This window comes from Anthonomus grandis, chromosome 16 (genome assembly GCF_022605725.1).
Source record: "Anthonomus grandis grandis chromosome 16, icAntGran1.3, whole genome shotgun sequence".
Classification (NCBI taxonomy): domain Eukaryota; kingdom Metazoa; phylum Arthropoda; class Insecta; order Coleoptera; family Curculionidae; genus Anthonomus; species Anthonomus grandis.
In genome coordinates, this window is record NC_065561.1 from 14,088,977 (window position 1) to 14,109,711 (window position 20,735).

Sequence of the window (20,735 nt, forward strand, 5' to 3'; positions counted from 1 at the left end):
AATTAATAATCCGTAATTTGGCCAATAACCCAGATTGGATCTTGTCTTAAACATGTTTAATGAGTTTTCCATTTCATAAAATTAAAGGTAAAACAAAAAAACTCCCCAAAGATCCTTTCATACAACCTTGGTTTAAAAACATCGACAAAAAATATAAGATGCCTACACACCTTGAAAAAACGTACAACTAATCAATGTTTCGATGGATTTCCCAAATGCTTGCCACATGTATAACACAGAAAATAACCAGTCGGTGAACAGACCACAAGTATTAGAACTATCTAACAAGTATCAGTCGATGGCACGACCCAAGGAGAAACATCTTCACCACTATATAAATAATAGTAATGAAGCCTAGTAGTCGAACTACTTCAAATATTGACAAACCAAGGAATGAGTTGCGTAGGTTATGCTGATGAGATCGTCATTATAGTCAAAGCCAGATAGGAGACACTTTGTGCGACTTCATACAACGAAGCCTAAGCATTACGGAAGAATAGTGTACATCAGTAGGATTGAGCATCAATTCAGCAAAAACTGCCAATGTACCATTCACTCGTAAAAGTAAAATGCAACCCGCCAGGAACACTTATATATACACCGAATGAAGTAAAATATCTGAGAGTGACAATTGATAGCAAACTCAGTTGGAATAAACATCTAGAAATTACAGTAAATAAAGCCATTTTGATCTGTAAAAACTTATAGGGAAAAAACTGGATATTAGGGTGGAGCGAAAACTGGACCAAAATAACTAATTTTCGAAAACGAGTATGCCTGGGTGTGCAAAAGATGCCCTTCGGGGTTCTTAGTTACCCAAAAAAATCCGAATGACTTATGACGATGCATTTCGGCATCGTCATCGGCGGTCATTTCGGCAGCCGATGGACTGCCGAAATGACCTTGAATTAAAAAAATCTTTAAAACTGCAAAAAAAGCCAAACATGCAGCTCTCAGCTAGTTTTTCATGAAAAACTACCCAGAACTCACCACGTGGAGGTGGCTGCATCTCGAGTTCCACCCTACCCTCCCACCTTTAGAATAATTTTTTTTTATTTTTTCTGTTCTAGAACTGCTAAGAATTGTTTTTTAGTATCAAATTGCGGCAATATTTGTCTTGATTCAATATGAGCTCTAATAAATCCGTCTCGTGCTTTAGGGCCATAAACCGCCATAGAGGCTTCAGTAACTAACTTGCTGGTTCAACTGCCTGTGAATGACAAGGGAATTTTAATAACCCTATTTCATCAGGAACCAAAGAAATCATGTTAGTTAGTTCTTCGTTCGAAATTTCCATTGTTAATGGGGGCGCGCTATTCTAACATCCTCGGTTTTTGCGGTTGATCTGCATTTTAAAATCTTTCTTAAAGCTAACTCTCGAATATGTTTTCATATTATCATCTCCTAACATGGCTAATAAAATATTTTCTGGGTGCGAAAAAAATCCATTTCTCTCAATTACGGGATCAATACCTTTTTTTATTTCTTCAGGGAGGTAACGAGATTTATTTATAATGCTAAACAAGTGTCTAGCACCATCCTTACAAGACCAATGGCATTTAATTTGAAACCAGCATACGGCATACACTTTTACTATAAACTCTGTTAACATTTTAAGGTTTTGAGAGGGCTCATTGGTAGCAACGTATAACCTTAGGACTCTATTGGCTGTAGTAAGCCATCTAGAGTGTGACATTTTCCCTGGCGCTTTTAAAGCCCAATCGTCTTTTAAAACTCCAGTAGAGATTCCTTGACACATCTCATATAAATACTTTGCATCGGTACTTACGGTTTCTAGATCTAACTACTAGATCTAACTAATGGTAAGATTGTTTCAATTTTCTCAAACTGTACGACTGTTAAATTTCACACGATTCAAGAGTCTTACCAATGGCTCCCGCAAATCTTTTGCTCTGCTGTTTTGCATCTGGCTGTATCTTTCCTAGGTTGGTCGGATTCTATCTTTAATTATCGAAATTTTGAGGAGGTTTCGGTAGCCGAAGATATTGTTTTTGGACGTTTAGTTTTTTTTGGCTCACTTGAGAGTACAATAGGCACCTTTTAAACATACAGGGTGGTTAAATTTTAAGAAATAAAAAATTCGCTAAATTAATAAAAAACATAATAATTTCCGAAATTTTAAGGCACTTTCGGCAGCCGAAGAAGTTGTTTTCTGACGTTAAGTTTTTTTTGGCTTACTAACGGCTACAATAGGCACCTATTAAGCATACAGGATAATTAAAATTCCAGAAATCGAAAATTCGCTCCACCAAAGTACTATATGTTCCTCCAAAGTACTAGGATGGATGTATACCATGTACCCAACCCAACGCAACCCATAATCGCCCAATAGGCAGCGTGCAATTCGTAATTTTAAATTCCCCAACCTGTATAACTTGTCTATCAAGAGTATCGTGTTGTCACAAACTTACTTTTTTTATTTCAAAATGAATATAGAGCGTGACTAGTCTTATTACACGAGATGTCCTTGTTTGATGCTTTTCTGTATTTAAGGATCAAGACCAGAGACCTAGTCTTATTATTCCAGGAAATCGTGTTCCCCTGGAGAACTAAGTTTAATACCAATATCTCTTAACTGTGATAGAATATATGCTGCTATTTGGTTATTACATTTGAAAATGCAAAAGAAAATACAAATATACGAACTAGTCTATAATTAAATGAATCTTATTTCCATCACATGGGAAACACAATCCTTCTGTTGTTCCTGCCATTAAAATCCTCTGGCGATATTAAATAGCCTCCGAGACCTCCGGATTTGTTCCCAAATGAAATACATGAGTTGCTATATTTCGCCTTTAAACTTCTCTCTATGCGTAATGATGAATTCCCCAACCTGTATAGTAGTTACGTAAACGAAGCAGATCTAGCCATCTCCCCTCACGGCATTTTAGCCGATACGGTAAAATGATGAAGTATGAGTATCATACTTCATCAAGAGGGTGTGTGAATGGAATACTTTGCGGACTGACCAAAATAAATTGTAAATATCTTTTTAACGATTTATTTATTTTTGTATGCAAGAAATATTGAGGACAGATATTTCTAAATATAAATTAATTTTGACCTTCAAAATGTTTCTAATGTGATAGAAAATATTATTAAAAGAAAGTCTTAGTTAAGTTTAACTCAAATTTAATAAATAAATTCTAATATTATATGACATATCTCTAAACCTATAACTATTTACAAACAAAAAAGTTTTTTTGTGTTATAAAGTTTTATAAAGTTTTTTGCTTTGCACATAACTTCAACACGATTGCTGACAAAGGAACATAAAGGAAACCAATAAGAATATTTAAAAATTGCAAATCGCTTCTTAGAACTATTCAATTTTTTTTAAACATTGCACTATTTCAATCAGTTACTGAAATAGCTTTAAACTTTATTAACCTGCCGCACCAATCGAACTGAAAGCATTTTACTCCGCAGATTACCATTAATCATGCGAGATTAAATCGCCCTTCATGCCAACTTAAAGCAATTAAATTAAATTTGGTGGCATGTTATGGTCTCCGGACATACTAGAGTTGCCGCTCAAACTGTTACTGGCAGGAGGTATCGAAAAAATAATCGAGCGAATTAATCCGTCCCTAATCGGATCGCCGCCTTGGCCTTGCGAAAATGTAAAGGTGACTCCGCCGCAGGTTTGCTGGCTTTCGTAGATTCCGTTGGGGTAGCAGCCCACTTTATTCAAGACAACCCCCACTTTGTATTCCTGGAAAAAAGTTAACACTTAATAATAGCAGTGGTAACAAATCAGGGTGTTAAAGCCGTAGGAAAATTCGAAGCGGAGCCTATATTTAGTTACTTAACCCAAGTCCTATTTAAACCTAATATACTAATGAAAACACAGATAACTAGGAACATTATGTTGAAAGCGGTACAGAGAAAATACATGGCAAAACTGTGAAGCTCGGTTCAACATTATAAATAATTATGTATTTATACAAGGTGTCCCAAAAATCAACGATAATGCGAAAACGGGAAATCTTAAGTATTTTTTAAATAATAGGCATTCATAAAAAAAAAAAAAAGTGACATCCCCTGTTGATCTTAACAATTTTTTTTAATGTAACCCTGAGTAACCCTTCGATAAATTACAAAACTATATTCAAACACAACTGTTCTCATTTTTGAGAAATTATCAGATTTTTGCTCAACTTGTGTTGGAAATTGTGTCTTTTGACCATCATTTGCCAACAGTAACAAACTGTCCTGGAAAAGAAAACTACTTCACTGTTTGGCAAGTGATTTCAAAAGTAGAATTCAAATAGAGGCGTATTTTATGCTACCCTTAGCTAAGTTAATAATTATACAGTTAAAATAAATAAATGAAATAAAACTTTATTACATTTACTTTGTCACAACAAATGCTCAAATTGTCTCAAAGAATGATTCAAGAAAGTCTCAAGAAAAAACCTCTCAGTATCGTTAGTGTTATCCATTTGAAATTACTGTTTTATTGTTTACTATCCTTGTCTTGATAAAATAACGCAGCAGAAACTGCAACGTGTACAAAATACGTGTTGTCGATATTGCCACACCATAGCACAGCTCTTTTCTCACGTAGTTATACTTACATTGCCGTAACAATTTATAATCGATTTAGACCTAATTTTTCAATATCTCGCTTTAAAAATGATTATCAAACTTTGTTCTTGGAGGAACAACTGCACAATTAGTTTTTTGTTCTCTGCGGATTTACAAATGTATTTAATTAATTTTTTTCTCTCAATTTGTTCTTTGGTTAATTTTTATATTACTATTACTGCTTGTTTGTCAAAACATTTGTAAGTATTATTATTAGGGTTAAGAGATCAAAGTAGCTTTAGCTAATCTTCGCCTTTTGGGCAAATGTAATGTAATGTGCATTTAATCCCAAATAAAGACATATTTATTTATTTAATGATGCCATTTTTTACAACTACTGCATGATAGATTTATATAGAAAAAATTATTAAAAAATGTGAGCAAAAACAGCGCGAATTACACTCTAATTTATTAGATCAAAAGAAAATGATGTTCTTGCATACACTTTTAAATGCTTCATAAGTACAGATGATTACAAGTGATTCATTAGAAACATTATTCATTACAAAGAATTATGTTTATATAACACTTACCTTATTTTTCTGTATATACACAGGGCGATTAAAAGAAATCTCAATAAATGAATGGTAGTTAACTCTTGAAGTAAAATGTGTGTAAGTGAGCCTACTGCCTTCTGCATCCACAAGGTGTGCATAAAGCAGCTCTGCATAATAAAGATTCGGTGGTTGTTTCTCATCGTTCATTGGAATCTGGGCAGGAACCTAATTGAAGTTAAGATATTAAAATTTTGTTACTTAACGCGTCAATTGAACGATCTAAATCTTCCAATTCCCTCCTCCACATTAACTAAAAAATCTATTTTCTACGAGGGAATCAAAATTTTCAATCGTTTACCAGGTGGAATCAGGGAGGCAATATGTATTGACACTTTTAAACGTAAATTGAAAATACTTTTGACCGAAAAATTTTACTATTCACTGAATGAATACTACGTCCACACATTTTAATTTTCCCTAAGTGTCAGTTTACAGTATTTGAATTTTATTTGATTTGTTTGTATGGTTTGAATTCTTTGCTGTCTTATACTTGAGGGGATAATTATGGAATTTAATTTACTTTTTATGTATTTTTTTTCTGCTGTTCTTATGTATTGTTTTCTGATGTTTGTTTTGGAACTCCAGTGTGTATGGGGTGTAGTGGTTAAGTTTAGTGGTAGTAATTTAAGGTAGCTTTGTTTAGAACAATTTTTCTTTGTTAATAACAATAAAGCATGTTTTTTTTTTTTGTAATTTCAGTAAATAATATTCAGGTAATAATAAGTTAAAATTAAATTACCTGTATTCCATAGACACAAATATTTTTGTCGCAAACAAAGGTAACAGCACAGTCCAACACATTGGTGTTCATACATTCTGATGTTCTTAACAGGATTCGGTTGCATGTTAATATTTTTGACGGGTCGCTATTATGGGATCCTTGGGCACGCACCATACAACACAGCACTGGAGCATCGAGTGAAGGTTCAGGCTAAAAAGAATATTTATTTATTAATTTACAAAGTGATATATGTTTCATTTAAAATCATAAAAAAGCACAATAAGCAAAACATAAACATCAACCTAAAATGTAAATTTACAAATTAATTATTATAACTACAAAATTCTCTTTTTTTGGCTTATTACATTTTATTAACCTATCAAATGGTATCTACCTTCTTGTCTAAATTAGAAAGTCCTAACTACATTTTTTATGCCTTAAATTCACCTAAATATATTGTCCTAGGTGCAGAAAAGACGAAAAATCTCAAATTAAAATATTCTATCTATCTTTTTCTAAGTTAAAATGTCCTAAGTAGCACGAAGCGGTTGCGGATCGAAATAAGAAAGATTTCATTTCAACTTTTTTTGATTTTTTTTTTAAATAACAGAGACATGCGTAATATTACGATCTGGCTTGACAACTGTGCAGTTCAAAACAAAAATTAGGCTTTATTTTGTTTTTTGTTTACCTCGTAAACTCTACCCGGACTGAACTGGAGAATTTGGAAATAAAATACTTTCAATCTGGTCTAACTTTTATGTCCGCGGACTCGTTCCATCACCAGGTAGAACAATCATTGAAAAGGCACGAAAAAGTATTCGATTTTAGTGATTTTAGATCGGCTGTAGAAAAGGCAAACTCATCTAAGGTCCATGTAAACGAGATGAACATACAAAACTTTTTTGAATGGAAAGATTGCGTTCATCCAAGTTTAAGCTTCAAAAAATTGTTCCCGAACTTTACTTAACGAATATGGTACATTTGCACTTTAAAAGGGGAGAAAATGTGTTGTACTACAAAAATGCCTTTTTGGAAGAATTTAAGCTCTTGAACTTGTATGAATATTAAAACTAAATATTATAAGGATGGGTTACCAAAACCTTCTTGCTGAACACAATGTAGAGGTGTAAAATTGGAGAGAAAACTAATTTTTTTGATTTCTAAGCTACGTCCTATTATTCGGGCGAACCGAATGATATTCTGGGAAGAATTAGTCGTTTCCCAAAATAATGAGGCTTGCGATAAAGAAAACGTAGATTTCCAGTAAGAGTAAAGCACTTTTTGAGTAACTGTTTTCCATTCATAATGATTTCATGATTTACTTTCATACTGTTTTTAATGTTCTAATGTTTTATTAGTTAGTAATTTAGTTATAATGTTAATTTGAAATGTAAAACTTCTGTGTCTTTAATGAAAATCAGTCCAAATATATATATTTTTTTATTATATTTATTTTACTAAGTTAAAAAGTCCTACCTAACTTTTCTTTTGTAAAATTTTACCAAATATTGAATCTAGTCTGTTACTAAACTTTACCCACAAATGTAAAAAACAAATTTCTAAGCATATAAAAAGAATCAGGCAATTATTTTAAAATATGAGGACTTAGGAAGATATTAGTTTTCATAAAATCTCAATTTTCTTAGCTTTATCGATTTGCTAAGGATGGCAGTATAATCCATAAGAAAAATATATGTATGAATGTAAATAACTGATATTAGATATGATTTAAGATTTTAGAATTAGACCGAGCTTTTTTGTGTTGTTGCTTGATTGTGGTATTCAAGTCGGTAATTTACATATTAAAAATAAATAGTTTTCCTTAAAATGTAAGCAATTTACACACAAAATACCACATCTGACTTACAACCTCATTCATCAATTAACAAGAATAGTAAATATTAAAGTAAAGTAAAGTTTATTCATGCTTATGAAAAAAAAATTTTCTTACAATCGTCACAAGTAGATAAATACATATTAAAAAATTATTTCACTTACAAATTATTAAAGTTTTACATTGCAAATTAAAATCCTTATCTAAAATATTAAAAAAATAACACCCAAGATACAATTTCACAAATACTAAATAAAATAATCACAATTTACAAACAGTTAAAATTTTGGAGACCCCAATATCAATTTCAATTTCCCAAAACCTATTTTTGTTTCATTTTCACCAATTTTCACAGTTGAGCTTGTAGATACTCATCAAAGCTCTAGAAGGCTCTATCAGCAAGTAATTTTTTTACTGAGGCAGCAAAAAGTTTTTCATTTAGAGCTTTAATATTATTAGGAAGTTTATTAAAAAAGCTTGAGGTATAATAAGTAGTTGAGATACAAGATTTATTGAGTCTTAGAAAGTGCATTTCCAGGAAATCTACTTGTCGAGTGCTGTGAGTATGAATTTCTGATCTCTGGGTATATTTATGTAAATTATTTTTTGTATATATTAGAGTGTGTAAGTGTAAGAATTTTAAGTTTTTTGAAAGAGTCTCTCACATCATCCCTGAAACCCAGACCCTCGACAACCCTCAGAGCTTATCTATCAATAATATTGTCCCTATCTATCAATAATAATTTCTGTAAAAGGTATATATGTAAATAAAAGAAATATGTAAATTTTGTGAATTTTCAACAAGAAAAATTTAATGTATTTCTCAACTTACCGAGAGGGGCTGCAAAGATAATCTCATTGGAGACTCACCAATACATCAAACTAATGATAACCTTAAGTGTCAAGAAATATTTCAGCAAAGCTATTTGAAATTTCACCATCCTCAACATGTTTATCCATCCAGTTGCTAACTTTATCGAAATAAGGTACTTCAGGTTCATCTACTACTTCTTCACCATTGTGATCTGATTCGGAGTCACTATTTTCCCAAATTTCACAAAATGCTTTTCCAAAAGTACTTTGTATATTTTTTTTGCTGTATATTGGCTTATTTTGATTCAAAAACTTTGTCATGTTTTGTATGGACTTTTCTGCATGGGATTTTCCTTTGCTTTTTTCTAATGGTCTGTTTAGAAATAAAAAACAGTCGCCCATTTCAGCAAAATCGGTGACAGTCAAACGAGGCTCTGGGTTATTTACTTTTTCTGCCCAGGACATAAATTTGTTAATTCCCTCATCATTCTTAATATTTTCAAAAGATATTTCTTGACTCCATAGCTCCCCAAGTGAATTAACAAAAAATAGCAAAATCTTACCATTGTTTTCAACAAATTTTAGACCAGCAGTGGCAAAATTTACTCTATGATTAAGAGCTTCCTTTAAAACCAGTTTGGAATTTATCGTGATTGCTTCTTTTAAAGTGGATTTTACTCCAGGCACCTTCTGTGGTAAACCATATAATACTCTCCCTGCAAAGAATACTTTTTCATCTTCAAAATGATTTGCTGCACACAAAAAGTTACAATCACCAGACTCCAGAATATCCAAGAAAATTGGTGCATGCCCCAGAGTATGACCAAAATAAGAAAAATCTTGAAAAGTGGGTATATCAGTCTTAATAATATAATGTCGAGAGGCAAGTATTAGTTGATCACCAATAATTTTAAAGTTACAGAACTGATTGCAAGCCATAAGATGTGGTTCAAAAGTTCTTAAGACGTTATTATCCTTGTAATCAAATAGTGTAACTGTAAAAATATCCATTAGAAGAACTGTAGAATGTCTCAAAAAGTCAAATTGGAGTAATTTATTTTTACTTTTGTAAGTACACATGACCTTTTTAGATTTACTTTTCCTCACCACAAACTCATTATCCAGGTGTATTGCTCCAAAGTGTTCCTTTAAAGTGTAATTTATCTTAGCATCAATAATAGCTTTATCAAATGTATGCTCCAATACTTTTGAAAACCGAGTAGACTCATAAACCTGAATCAAATTTATAGAAAACTTCATTCTTAGTAGTACGAAAGAGTTGGAGCCAATATTGTATGCTTTAACTGAATAGATTGGAGAGTCAGTCCATAAGGAAATGTTAAAACTATCATTCTCGTTGGTAGTGTTCCAAAACTGAAGTGAATCATCCAAATTTCTCCAGACTAAATAGGTTGCAGCCCCCAGTACAATTGTATCCAATATCCCATTGGTATAAAACATATTGTAATCAATGTTTAAGTCCTCACTGGGCTGCTTTAGTTTATAAAGTTTAAGCAACTTCTTCGGAATATACTTGTAATTGGATTGTTTACTTTGAATGTTTCTCACCTCTTTAAGCAATTTTTTTGAATGATTCTGTCTTAAGCTGCTTTTATATTCTTTGTTATCCAATAAAACCTGATTAATGGGGTCTTTCATTTCAGAGGACACTGGTAGAGGCCCTGTGATAGGGGATGGTAAGCCAATATTAACCATCTTAAAGGACCTGTCTGGGCCATCAAATAAACTAGTCGAACTGAAGTCTGTATACACATTGTGAGGTTCTAGTTCTGTTCTTTTTTTCAGGTATGAATTTGTGTTTAACAGCATTTTTAGTGAGAATTTATACGTATTTTACACGCTAGAAAACTAAATGATATTAAGGTTATGTTTTTGTTTATCTCAAGATATAGGCTAAGCATGTAGAAAGCATGGTGGACTGTCAAATTACTAGCGGATAAATGCAACTTATTTATAGTCCGCGCCCGCTGTTACTTAACCGTTATAATACCCGCATGTCCTAAAATCTCCAAGGAATTTTAATAATTTTTTGTCCAGTTACTAAATCGATTTATGGAGGTTCCAAACCTTTAGAATTAAGATTTTTTTGTGAGAATTAGAAATAAAGAAGGCATGTTTATTTATAAAAACCCATAAGAGGTACAATAGCTATACAGGGTGTTTCAGAACTATGGGATCAAACTTCTGGGGCTTGTTCAGTGCAACAGAAGAATCTATTTGAGTATAGGAACTCATGTCCGGAAATGTGTCACCACGCCACTACGGCCCTAAGACGCGTTAAAATTTATAAAAAACATTAATTACCTAAATAGGATCTGCTGCATTTATTTTTATCTTTTGTACATGATACCATAACAACAATTGTTTAAAATCAACGCTTATCAATGTCAATTGTCAATGTCATGTTTAAAAATTTTATAGCTTAAAATTTTTAAACATTTATGGCTAATGGAAAACTTTACCAATCAAGAATTGGCGGATATGCATTTGGCATACGGAGCAACAAACTGCAATGCACGAGCAGCATCGCGGTTGTATCATGAACGTTATCCGGAACGACAGCATCCTGGATACAAAAAGTTTATTGCGGTTCATCGGCGGCTCGCTGAGACAGGCATGTTTAAGACCAAGATGCTAGAGATGGGTTGCTAAATAGCAGCCTGCTATTTTTTAACTGCTATTTGATTTCTAATAATGTTAGCTGCTACGGCTTCAAAAATAGCTGCTATTTTTGTAGCAACTAAAATTGCATACGGAGCGGCTTTTGACGCGAGTGTCACGAATGTCACGATAGCTGGGAAATGGAATAGCAATAGCACGATACGACTGCGACGCGAAGTGCAATTCGATGAGTGTAACAGAAACGGGAAACGGAGTATTCGGGATTCGGACTCTATTCGAGATTCGGGGAGGATCTCTCGGTGTGCTTTAAGGTTCGTTACAGACGTCTTATATAAAAAAACTGACTTACATATATTACACTTGGCTTTGCTTTTATCTTCATCTGATACTAATAAGCAGTTCCAATTATCTGATTTCTTATTCATGTTGTTAGTTGAATAAAAGAACCTAAATAAATATACAAATAAATAAGATCTTCAAAACATATTCAATGCAATTTACCTTTTTAGATTCTAATCTTCGAACAAGCAAACACAGCACACTAACTTTGAATTAATATTTGGAAATATTTCACACCTTTCTATTGTATTTTATCTTACTATGATACTACATTATATATGCTACTTTTTCCACAATACCTAACACATAGGACTGGATGTGGCCAATCGCCCACCAAAAAAGGCAAATAACCCCCATTCCCATTGGTTTACCGACGGTGAATCCCAGGCGCCGGCCAATCGAGACAGAAAAACAATAACAAATCGAGAATAAAGCCCTGTCTGTGAATCCCAGGCGTTTGCGCCTACTACCAATCACAGTATTTTGTTTCATACCTCTCCTTGAACGCTTGAAGAGTTCCAGGACTTCTAGGGATCACTACCACCTGCCATGTATGCTGTTCTAACAATTTTGTTGTATTATTTGAGGTGAAATTTCTTATTTCGATAATTAACATTTGAGAGTTTGAGGTTTGAGTTGTAATTTATTAAACAAAAAGTGAAGACAACGAGCACCTACACTAAAAGTTTCAACAAAATATTGCTTAAAACAAAAAAAACACCGAATGACAAACATTTTCAAAATGAAAATTCAAAATTTAGTTAATAAATTAAAAAAAAAAGCAAATATTCTTTATAAAGTTATTTGTCATTGTCTTCAACGCTACTCGCTACTTATAAAGTAACACTGTAGCAACTGCTATTTAAATAGCAGCTTTAATTAACTGCTATTTTTGTGTAACAGTAGCAAAAGCAACTGCTATTAAAAAATAGCTGGGTCGACACATCTCTACAAGATGCATGATACTGGTGTTGCTCGAACCGTAAGAACGGTCGAATTTGAAGAAGAGGTGCTTCAATGAGTTGCCGATGAACCATCAAATAGCACACGTGACGTCGCTAAGAATATGAATACGAGTAACGCTTCTGTCTGGCGGGTACTACACGAGCAACAACTCCATCCTTACCACTTCCAGAAAGTTCAAGGTATGACTGCAGCCGATTATCATCCTAGAGTTCAATTTTGTCGATGGCTTCTGGATCACATCATTGCACAACCAAATTTTTTACGATATGTTTTGTAGACCGATGAAGCCTCTTTAACAAGAGACGGTATTTTTAATAATTCCTACTATTAAAAATGAAGAAAAATTAAGCCATGTTTGGGACGAAGAAAATCCTTATGCAATTTTTCCAAGAAAACATCAGAGTCGTTGGTATGTCAACGTATGGGCAGGTATTGTTGATGATTATTTAATTGGGCCATACCTTCTACCGGAACGGTTAACAGGACCTATTTATCTGCGTTTCTTGGAGGAAGTTCTCCCAGAACTCCTTGAAAATGTTCCAATAAACGTTAGACAGCAAATGTGGTTTCAGCATGATGGAGCGCCGGCTCACTTTGCTGTATAAGTACGCGAGTATTTGGCTCAGCGGTTTAGGCACCGTTGGATTGCCAGAGGTGGAGCAGTTTCTTGGCCTCCTAGGTCACCCGATTTAACGTCGCTCGATTTTCTCTTGTGGGGACATGTAAAGTCTAGACTTAATTGGACGAATAACAGCATCATTTGAAATCATTCAAAACGAGGATCAAATTTTTAGTGTAGTCCGCCGAAATCATGTGCGGCGTTTAAATCGGTGTATTGAGGGTGGAGGAAGACATTTTGAACAATTGTTGTGATGCTATCATATACAAAAGGTAAAAATAAATGCATCAGATCCTATTTAGGTAATTAATATTTTTCTACATTTAAACGCGTCTTAAGGCCGTAGTGGCGTAGTGACACATTTCCGGACATGGATTCCTATACTCAAATGGATTCTACTGTTGCACTAAACAACCCCTAGAAGTTTTATCCCATAGTTCTGAAACACCCTGTATGGATTCATGCTTTGATCATTTCTTATCAATAAACTTATCTAAACACTAGAGTGTAGAGAATATAAAAGATAAGTACGTAATGAAAATCGTTAGTATTACAGTAGAAACATAATATAAATTAGAAATACCTAAACATCTTAAAACCAAAAATAAAAATAAATCCAGATGCTTAGAATTATCAATCAATATACATCTATATAAAATAAATGGTTAATTAGATGTGTATAATAAGACAAACAGATAACTACTGAAGAAACAATAATTGTTGCTTATTAGCGCTATATAGGTCCATCCAGGTTTAATGTCTCACAAACCATGACAATCACACACAAGATACACAATGCTATCAAAAATACAAAATTACCCGTAAATCAGTTTATCGCATTCCTAGAAAAAGCGATGAATAATAAATGAATGGCTCCGCCGAACAACGTTGTAAGCGACATTAATTGCGATATTGAGATTTTCAGAAAATAACGTTGTAAACGACATTTTCTACCGCATGGCAGTTTTTGGTATCAGTTTTATATGAATGTGGTTTAGATGGCAGCACGTTAAATGACTTCGAAAACAGGTTGATGCGCTCGGAACAACGTTGCAACCGACAAAATGTCCGGCGCGGAGAGTGTTGTTTTTCGCCTGGTGATCCAAAGCGCTTAAATAATGATAAAAAGAGGAAAATTAAAGTTAGTGAGTGGAAAGATAAGTGTCGTAAGCGTTATCGAAATCCATACATATCCAAAAGAAAGCGGCCAGTGTCTGGAAAATTACCACCTGAAGAGGTAAGTCACAACATTTTCGATGTGCGTTACAGTTTTACAGTTTACAGTTTTACCACCTTCAAAAACAGTTTTACAGGTTAGTTATTTTGCTGTTTTAGGGTAGAATATGCAAGTGTCAATACAAGTATGGATTGGTTGCCCATGAAGAAATGCTAAGATTATTTAGGCATTTCTACAGTATGGACTATAATCAACAAACAAGGTTTCTTGCTTCTTGCATCAAGGTAGGGGATATAAATCGCCGTCGAGTAAATGAAAACATCTCTACTAGACATTGTTCAGTTCACTATTATGTCCCAATACAAAGAAAGATGCTACCCTTCGCGTATGCCAAAAGACACTTTGCCACATAATGAAGGTTACACCTCGACGCCTACAGATTCTCGTTGACAAAATAAAGTTCACCATGCCCTTGACCGATGGCAGAGGCGCGCATGTAAATCATACTAGGATCCCTGATGAAACAAAAGAACAGATCAAACAGCATATTTCTTCATTTTCCTCGTCAAGAAAACCACTACTCCAGAAATATGAGCAAAAAGGAATGTTTGAATCCTGACCTGAGTATCAAGAAAATGTGGCAGCTTTTCTGCATTAAATACACCGACAGTACTGCAAAACTTCACATGTACCGTGATGTTTTTCAAAGTGAGTTCAACCTAAGATTTGGTCTGCCTATGTCCGATACCTGTACTTATTGTGATCAGCTGCACATTGCAGCTGCCCCTGAAGAGAGAAAAAAAATTATTGAAAATCAAAGCAAACTTCATCATATGAGGGCTGACTATGCTTACAAGGCGCTTGCTGAAGATAAAGAAAGTGCCATATTAAGCTCTGAAAACGTTGTGCTTTGTGTAAACCTACAACAAGTTTTATTTTGCCCAAACCTCACGCATAGTAACGTATTTTACCAGAGGCAGCTATCGTGCTACAATTTGGCTATACATGACCGGGGGAGAAACATGGCTTATATGTTTTTCTGGGACGAGACCACTGCCAAGCGAGGTGCTGCGGAAATAGCATCATGCATTTTAAAATATGTTGAGCTTAACTTTACAAAGTTGAAGCCAGGCCAAGTGAGAATTCTTAAGTTTTGGTCTGACAGATGCGTAGGTCTGAACAACAACTGGCGGATTATAGCTGTTTTGCAGCACCTGCTCTTGAATGAATATTTGACTACCGTTGAGCAAAAGTTTATGACGACGGGTCATAGTTTTCTACCCTGTGACAGGGACTTTGCTCTAATTGAACGAGCAAAAAAGGGTAAAAAAGTGTATGTTCCTCACCAATGTCATAGCTAATGCCAAGGGACCACCCAATCGTTTTACTCGTCTGTGTTATGGATACAGCAGACTTCAAAAACACCGACATTTTGTTAGATTCACTAGAAAAAAATAAATTCAGTGTAACTAGCCATGTATGGTACCAAATTACAAAGGATGATCCTATAACATTGCGTGGAAGGAAATCACACAACGTCCTTCAAACGTGGACTTCGCACTCATTAGCAAAAAAAGTAAAGTGGCCAGGGAAGAGAAGTATGCCCCCAGTAAAAGTTTCTCGGTTTCCACCTTTATACAAGAATAGACTCCCGATCAAAGCGGCAAAGAAAAAGGACTTGTTGGATATGTGCAAATACATCACGCCAGAATATGTGCCTTTTTATAAAAATATTAAGGTTGAACAATAAGAAAACTTCAGTTTTTTATATTCATTATTATTAAAGATCATATTTGAAAACTACCATTACATTAACTACCATAAACTACCATTATTTACATTATTGAATCAGCCCCATTTAATTCAGTATTATACATTTTGTTCAAAGAACAACGTTGCAAGCGCCGTCGCTTACAACGTTGTACCCGAAAAAATACTTTTAAAATGTCAATATCTCAGTAAGATATGATAGTATAATAATCTTTTCTCTTATAGGTGATTTCACTCAATAACAAAGCCTCGTTTATAATAAGAAATTGTAGATTAGAAATTAATTTCATTGAACAATCAGTGTTTTTTTTTGAATTTCTAAAAAAATAAATTTTTGTCACTTGCAACGTTGTTCGGCGGAGCCATTCAAATATCCTTTCTGTCCGTCTGATGTCTATGCTACTTAATATGAACTTTAAATGATTTCTCAAAAAATTTACTTTTAAGTTAAGAGGTAAGGTATTAAAGAGCTTTGGCGCCAAAACTATTAATTTTCGCTCTATTTGTTTTTTTGATAAGGGAACCTCCATAAAATCTCTCTCGAGTCTAGTATTCCGAATATGTCAAATAGATTGCAGCATAATTTTGTTCTTACTAATGCACATCAAAACCTTAAAACATATAACCATCTTATATCAAAAATTTTAGCCTCTACGCAGTAATTCAGTTGGAAAGAATCTACTTTTGTAGTAGATTATTTTTATGATCTATTCTGAATAACATCCAAATTACCCAAATGACGAAATGAATAATGAATTTAATGCGTCCAATCAAAAGTCTCATTTTGGTGATAACATTATTATATCTGAATTTTTAATGTTTTCTGTTCTTGAGATGATGTTTTCAGATGTTCACAAACATTGAAATTCAGTACTTGCACTTGAAGCAAAAGCAACGTACCTAATTGGTTTAAGACTGATTAAAGTTAACTAATTTTTTGAAACCATTCAAAAATCGCATTGAGATATGCCTCTGCAATATTCTTACCATGCGACCAAGTTTTTTTGAAATAAAAAATTACGGTGTCAACTTCCCTAACACCGCTGTTTCTTTTATATATTGGATTCTATCTTTAAAATAAGTTGCACTGCCTTTGATGCCGACTTCATCTATTTTTTTAATAAGGGTTTTATGACAGATCGCATTAAATGCTTTTGCTAAGTCAACAAATACGTAGAGCTGGTTTGTGGGCTGTCATGGGGGTCACTTCGAATTTTTTTTGTAAATAGTGTAAATGTTATTTGTAAAAAACTGCTTAATTTCTTCTCAGAACTAAAAAACTGCTTTATAAGCAAGAAAAACAGCAACTTTTCTTGCCTAATGTATGTAAAGAGAATGTTGTTTCTTTAGTTAAATCGTATTGTTTTGTTATTTTTTTGGTTAATACACGTTTATCATTTGTTTGTAAAGTAAATAAAATATTTCTTATTAAAAGTGTAAAATTCTATTTTATTTACACATTTATTGTTCCCCTTCTAAATCTAAAGCAAGTACTCGTAAATTAAAAGAACCATAACAAATTTTCGAATTTCTTTTTCTTACCCACAAAAAAAAGGGCACTGTAGTTTTAAAATTTTATGTTTGATATTGAAGATAAATAGGTAAATATGCATTCAAAAGGTATTTTAATTTTGTAAATACTAATCAGGTCCGTATTAAAGAAAAAAGCTTGAAAACTGCTATTTTTATACCGAAACGTCGAGACAGACATTTAAGTTATACATTGTTGAAAAGGAAAATAAAAATTCTTTTTAAATATAAAATAAAAAATCCAGGTCCGTATTTAAAAAAAAAAGTTGATGATATCTAAAAAACGAAACGTCGCATAAAAAATCTAAATACACTTTTTTAATCAGAATAAAATGCCACAACTTTTTTCTAATTTCACCGCCCTCGTATCTTTTATAGTATAGGAGATAGCAATACCGTCCCTATGAAAAAGGAGACACCCTGTATAGGGGACTCACCTTGGCGATTTTAACGCCCATAGAAACACTTCCGCTTTTACGACTTGTTATTTTGCAAAGTACAGGAACAAAAGTATTACGACAGTTTTTCACTGACCGCACGTCAACACCATCTCCACCAGTAGCTTTTGTAGAATCAAGTTTATCTATAATTGAGGCAATCTCTTGTTCGTCCAGCTCCAGAAAAAACAGACTTCTTAAACTAGTCATATCCAAGCAGTTTTCAATACGAGAGTCACGTAGTAGCTTTCGCACTAGTCCAGATCCAATGTTATTACAAAGAATTTATTCATATATTCTCCAAATTCAGTGTTGGAAATAAATCGATGCTGTTGTATTTTCCGCGCAATATGAGTGTTTTGCTCGTTTTGTGAACTTTTTGACTTGCCGGTCCAACTTTTTGTACTCATTTTGTAAGAATATGCTTTCTAGATATTTTCTTGTATAAAAATAATTCCCTTTTCTTCATTGCATTACAAATTATATGTTCGGGATCATTTAACCACACTATTCTTTCTACAAAGCTTTACAGTTTTTTAGAAATAGGTTTTATTAGACGTAAAACCCTGAATAATTATACAACTTGCAGATGCTGTAAAATTTGCATTTATTGTATTAAGTTGTTTGGGCCTAGTAATGGATTTTAAATTAAAAAGAACAAATCACATCAAAACTTCGTTTGGCTTAGTCAAATCTAAAAGTTACTTAGAGATATAAAAACGTTTTACCGCTGTGTACTCGCAAAAGTACTGAGATCTTGTAATAGTTTTGAACAATACAGGGTATAAAATTCATGTCTTAGACCATTTATGACCTGAGTAGGAAAACTAGAATTACATATCTATAAATAGTCGGCACGAACTCTATATGCATTGTTTAGATTTTAAAATTATAAAGCATAAAATACCTTGGTATCTTTATGATAGACAAACTGCGTTATAGAAGGAACATTCGCAGCTTAACCCTGGAACAGCACAGTTATTTTATCTTACTAACACTGCACAGTGAGGTCTCGGAAACCCCACTTATTTTTTACGTTTAAATAACTATTATTCAATGTTTTTTTTTATGTGTGGATTACAGAACAAAAAACATTGTTTTATTATCAATAAATGTTTAATAAAAGAAAATTCATAGAAGTACAAAAATAAAAATAAAAAATATATGTAGGCAAGTGCCTTCTCTTGCATTTTTTACAAATATGAACTATAACAAAAAAATATAAATAAAATATCAACAAAATGTAACTAGTCTCTCAAAAAACCTTAAAACTAAAGGAAAACCTAAATTTTGTAACTGAGAAAAGTATTTTGTTTTCTTAGCCAGGCACTTCAATTTTAGTTCTGACACTCACAACATAGTTCAGCCCTATGCTCCAAACAGTATGGTTTGTGGCACATTGCACAGGCAAAATTTGTTTTTCGATCTTTACCACGTGGACAAAAGCAGCATCTGACCTTTTTAGGCAAATTAACATCGAAACGTTCCCTTTGAGGTTCGTCTACTCCTAATATTTCGCTTATTTTTAGACGTAGCGAGGTTTGCAAATTGGTAACTTGTAAGCGTTCCTTTAGGTGCGGTTCGATTAGTGCCATTGAAAGTTCTTTTAGAAATGTTTTTCTATTGTTTTTTATTTCTTTTTTCCATTGAGGATATGCAAGTGAAAATAGTACCATAGCATTTATTCCGCTAGCATCCAATATATTAAAAAAAACATTCTAAGAGACCAGCGTCTGGTTTTCCGAGAAGTGGTGTAAGAGTGACACATCTGATCAAAGGTGTCTGTACCACCTTTGGTTTTAATATAGGAATGTATAAGATTTGGTTTTCTAGTTACAGTACTAAGTGCAAAGTTGATAAAAGCAGTACCGTTTTATTTTCCTTTGGTGTGTATGAAACTAAGGTTTTATTTCTGTCAAAAGCAAGTAAGGATGTGCCTACATCCCTTTCTGTATAAACTTCAGAGGTATTTCTCTTTTATTTTTTCGCAAAGTTCCAAGGATTGTTAGCTCATACAATTCCAACATTTTTTCACTTAGAGGTATTGACGTGAACCAATTATCAATCGTAATGTTACGGTGAGTACCGTGTATTGGTTCAGAAAGTTTTCTAACATAATATGTAGGTACTGGCTCATTATTCTCAACATTAACTTTTCCAACGTATGGGATAGCATTGAGCACATAAAATGTTTTTGAATCGATAATCATCATCACTTTCATTCCGTATTTATCTGGCTTGCTTGCCATGTATATGTGGAATGGACATTGTCCTCGAAAACTCACAAGCTTAACAAGCAGTTATTTATAAAAATATCCCATATTTGTCGAATATGAGGGAACTTGTCTACCAGTTTTCTAGCATTTCTGTCCATTTTATCGTCAAATCTTAGACAAAGAGCTGTAAACTGAAATCTTTGCTGGGGCATGGTTGCCCGAAATAGTCCATTGCCATACTTTATTGACCAAAGTTCATCTAAATTACAATTTGAGACACGTAACGCACCAGCAAGATACAGTAGACCAATGAATGCCTTCAATTCTGTCGTATTAGTTATTTTTTTGTAAGTCTGAGGCAAGCCGCTCTGACATTTCCTACGAATTTCCTGATTGGTATGCAGTACAATTATGTCCAAAATCTCCTCGGTGAACAGTAAATTTCATGATTCGACAGGGCTGTGAACATTTCTTGCCTCTTTCTTTGGGCCGGGCA

At 33.5% G+C, this 20,735-nt stretch overlaps 1 protein-coding gene across 3 annotated transcripts in view; it reads right to left on the bottom strand.

Annotated features, from left to right (window-relative positions):
* Window positions 1–3,139: 3,139 nt before the first annotated feature.
* Window positions 3,140–20,735, bottom strand: part of LOC126745780 (BTB/POZ domain-containing protein 6-B-like) — a 35,316-nt gene continuing 17,720 nt past the window's right edge. For 2 of the 3 annotated variants that reach the window (XM_050453774.1, XM_050453773.1), the window contains exons 7-9: window positions 5,911–6,102; window positions 5,148–5,336; window positions 3,140–3,739 (exon numbers count right to left, since the gene is read on the bottom strand). In XM_050453774.1, the coding sequence (XP_050309731.1) occupies window positions 3,506–3,739; window positions 5,148–5,336; window positions 5,911–6,102 (615 nt within the window). In that variant the 3' untranslated portion in view covers window positions 3,140–3,505. Of the gene's footprint in view, window positions 3,740–5,147; window positions 5,337–5,910; window positions 6,103–8,561; window positions 10,468–20,735 lie in introns of those variants that run through there. The other variant, XR_007663673.1, reaches the window with a different exon arrangement.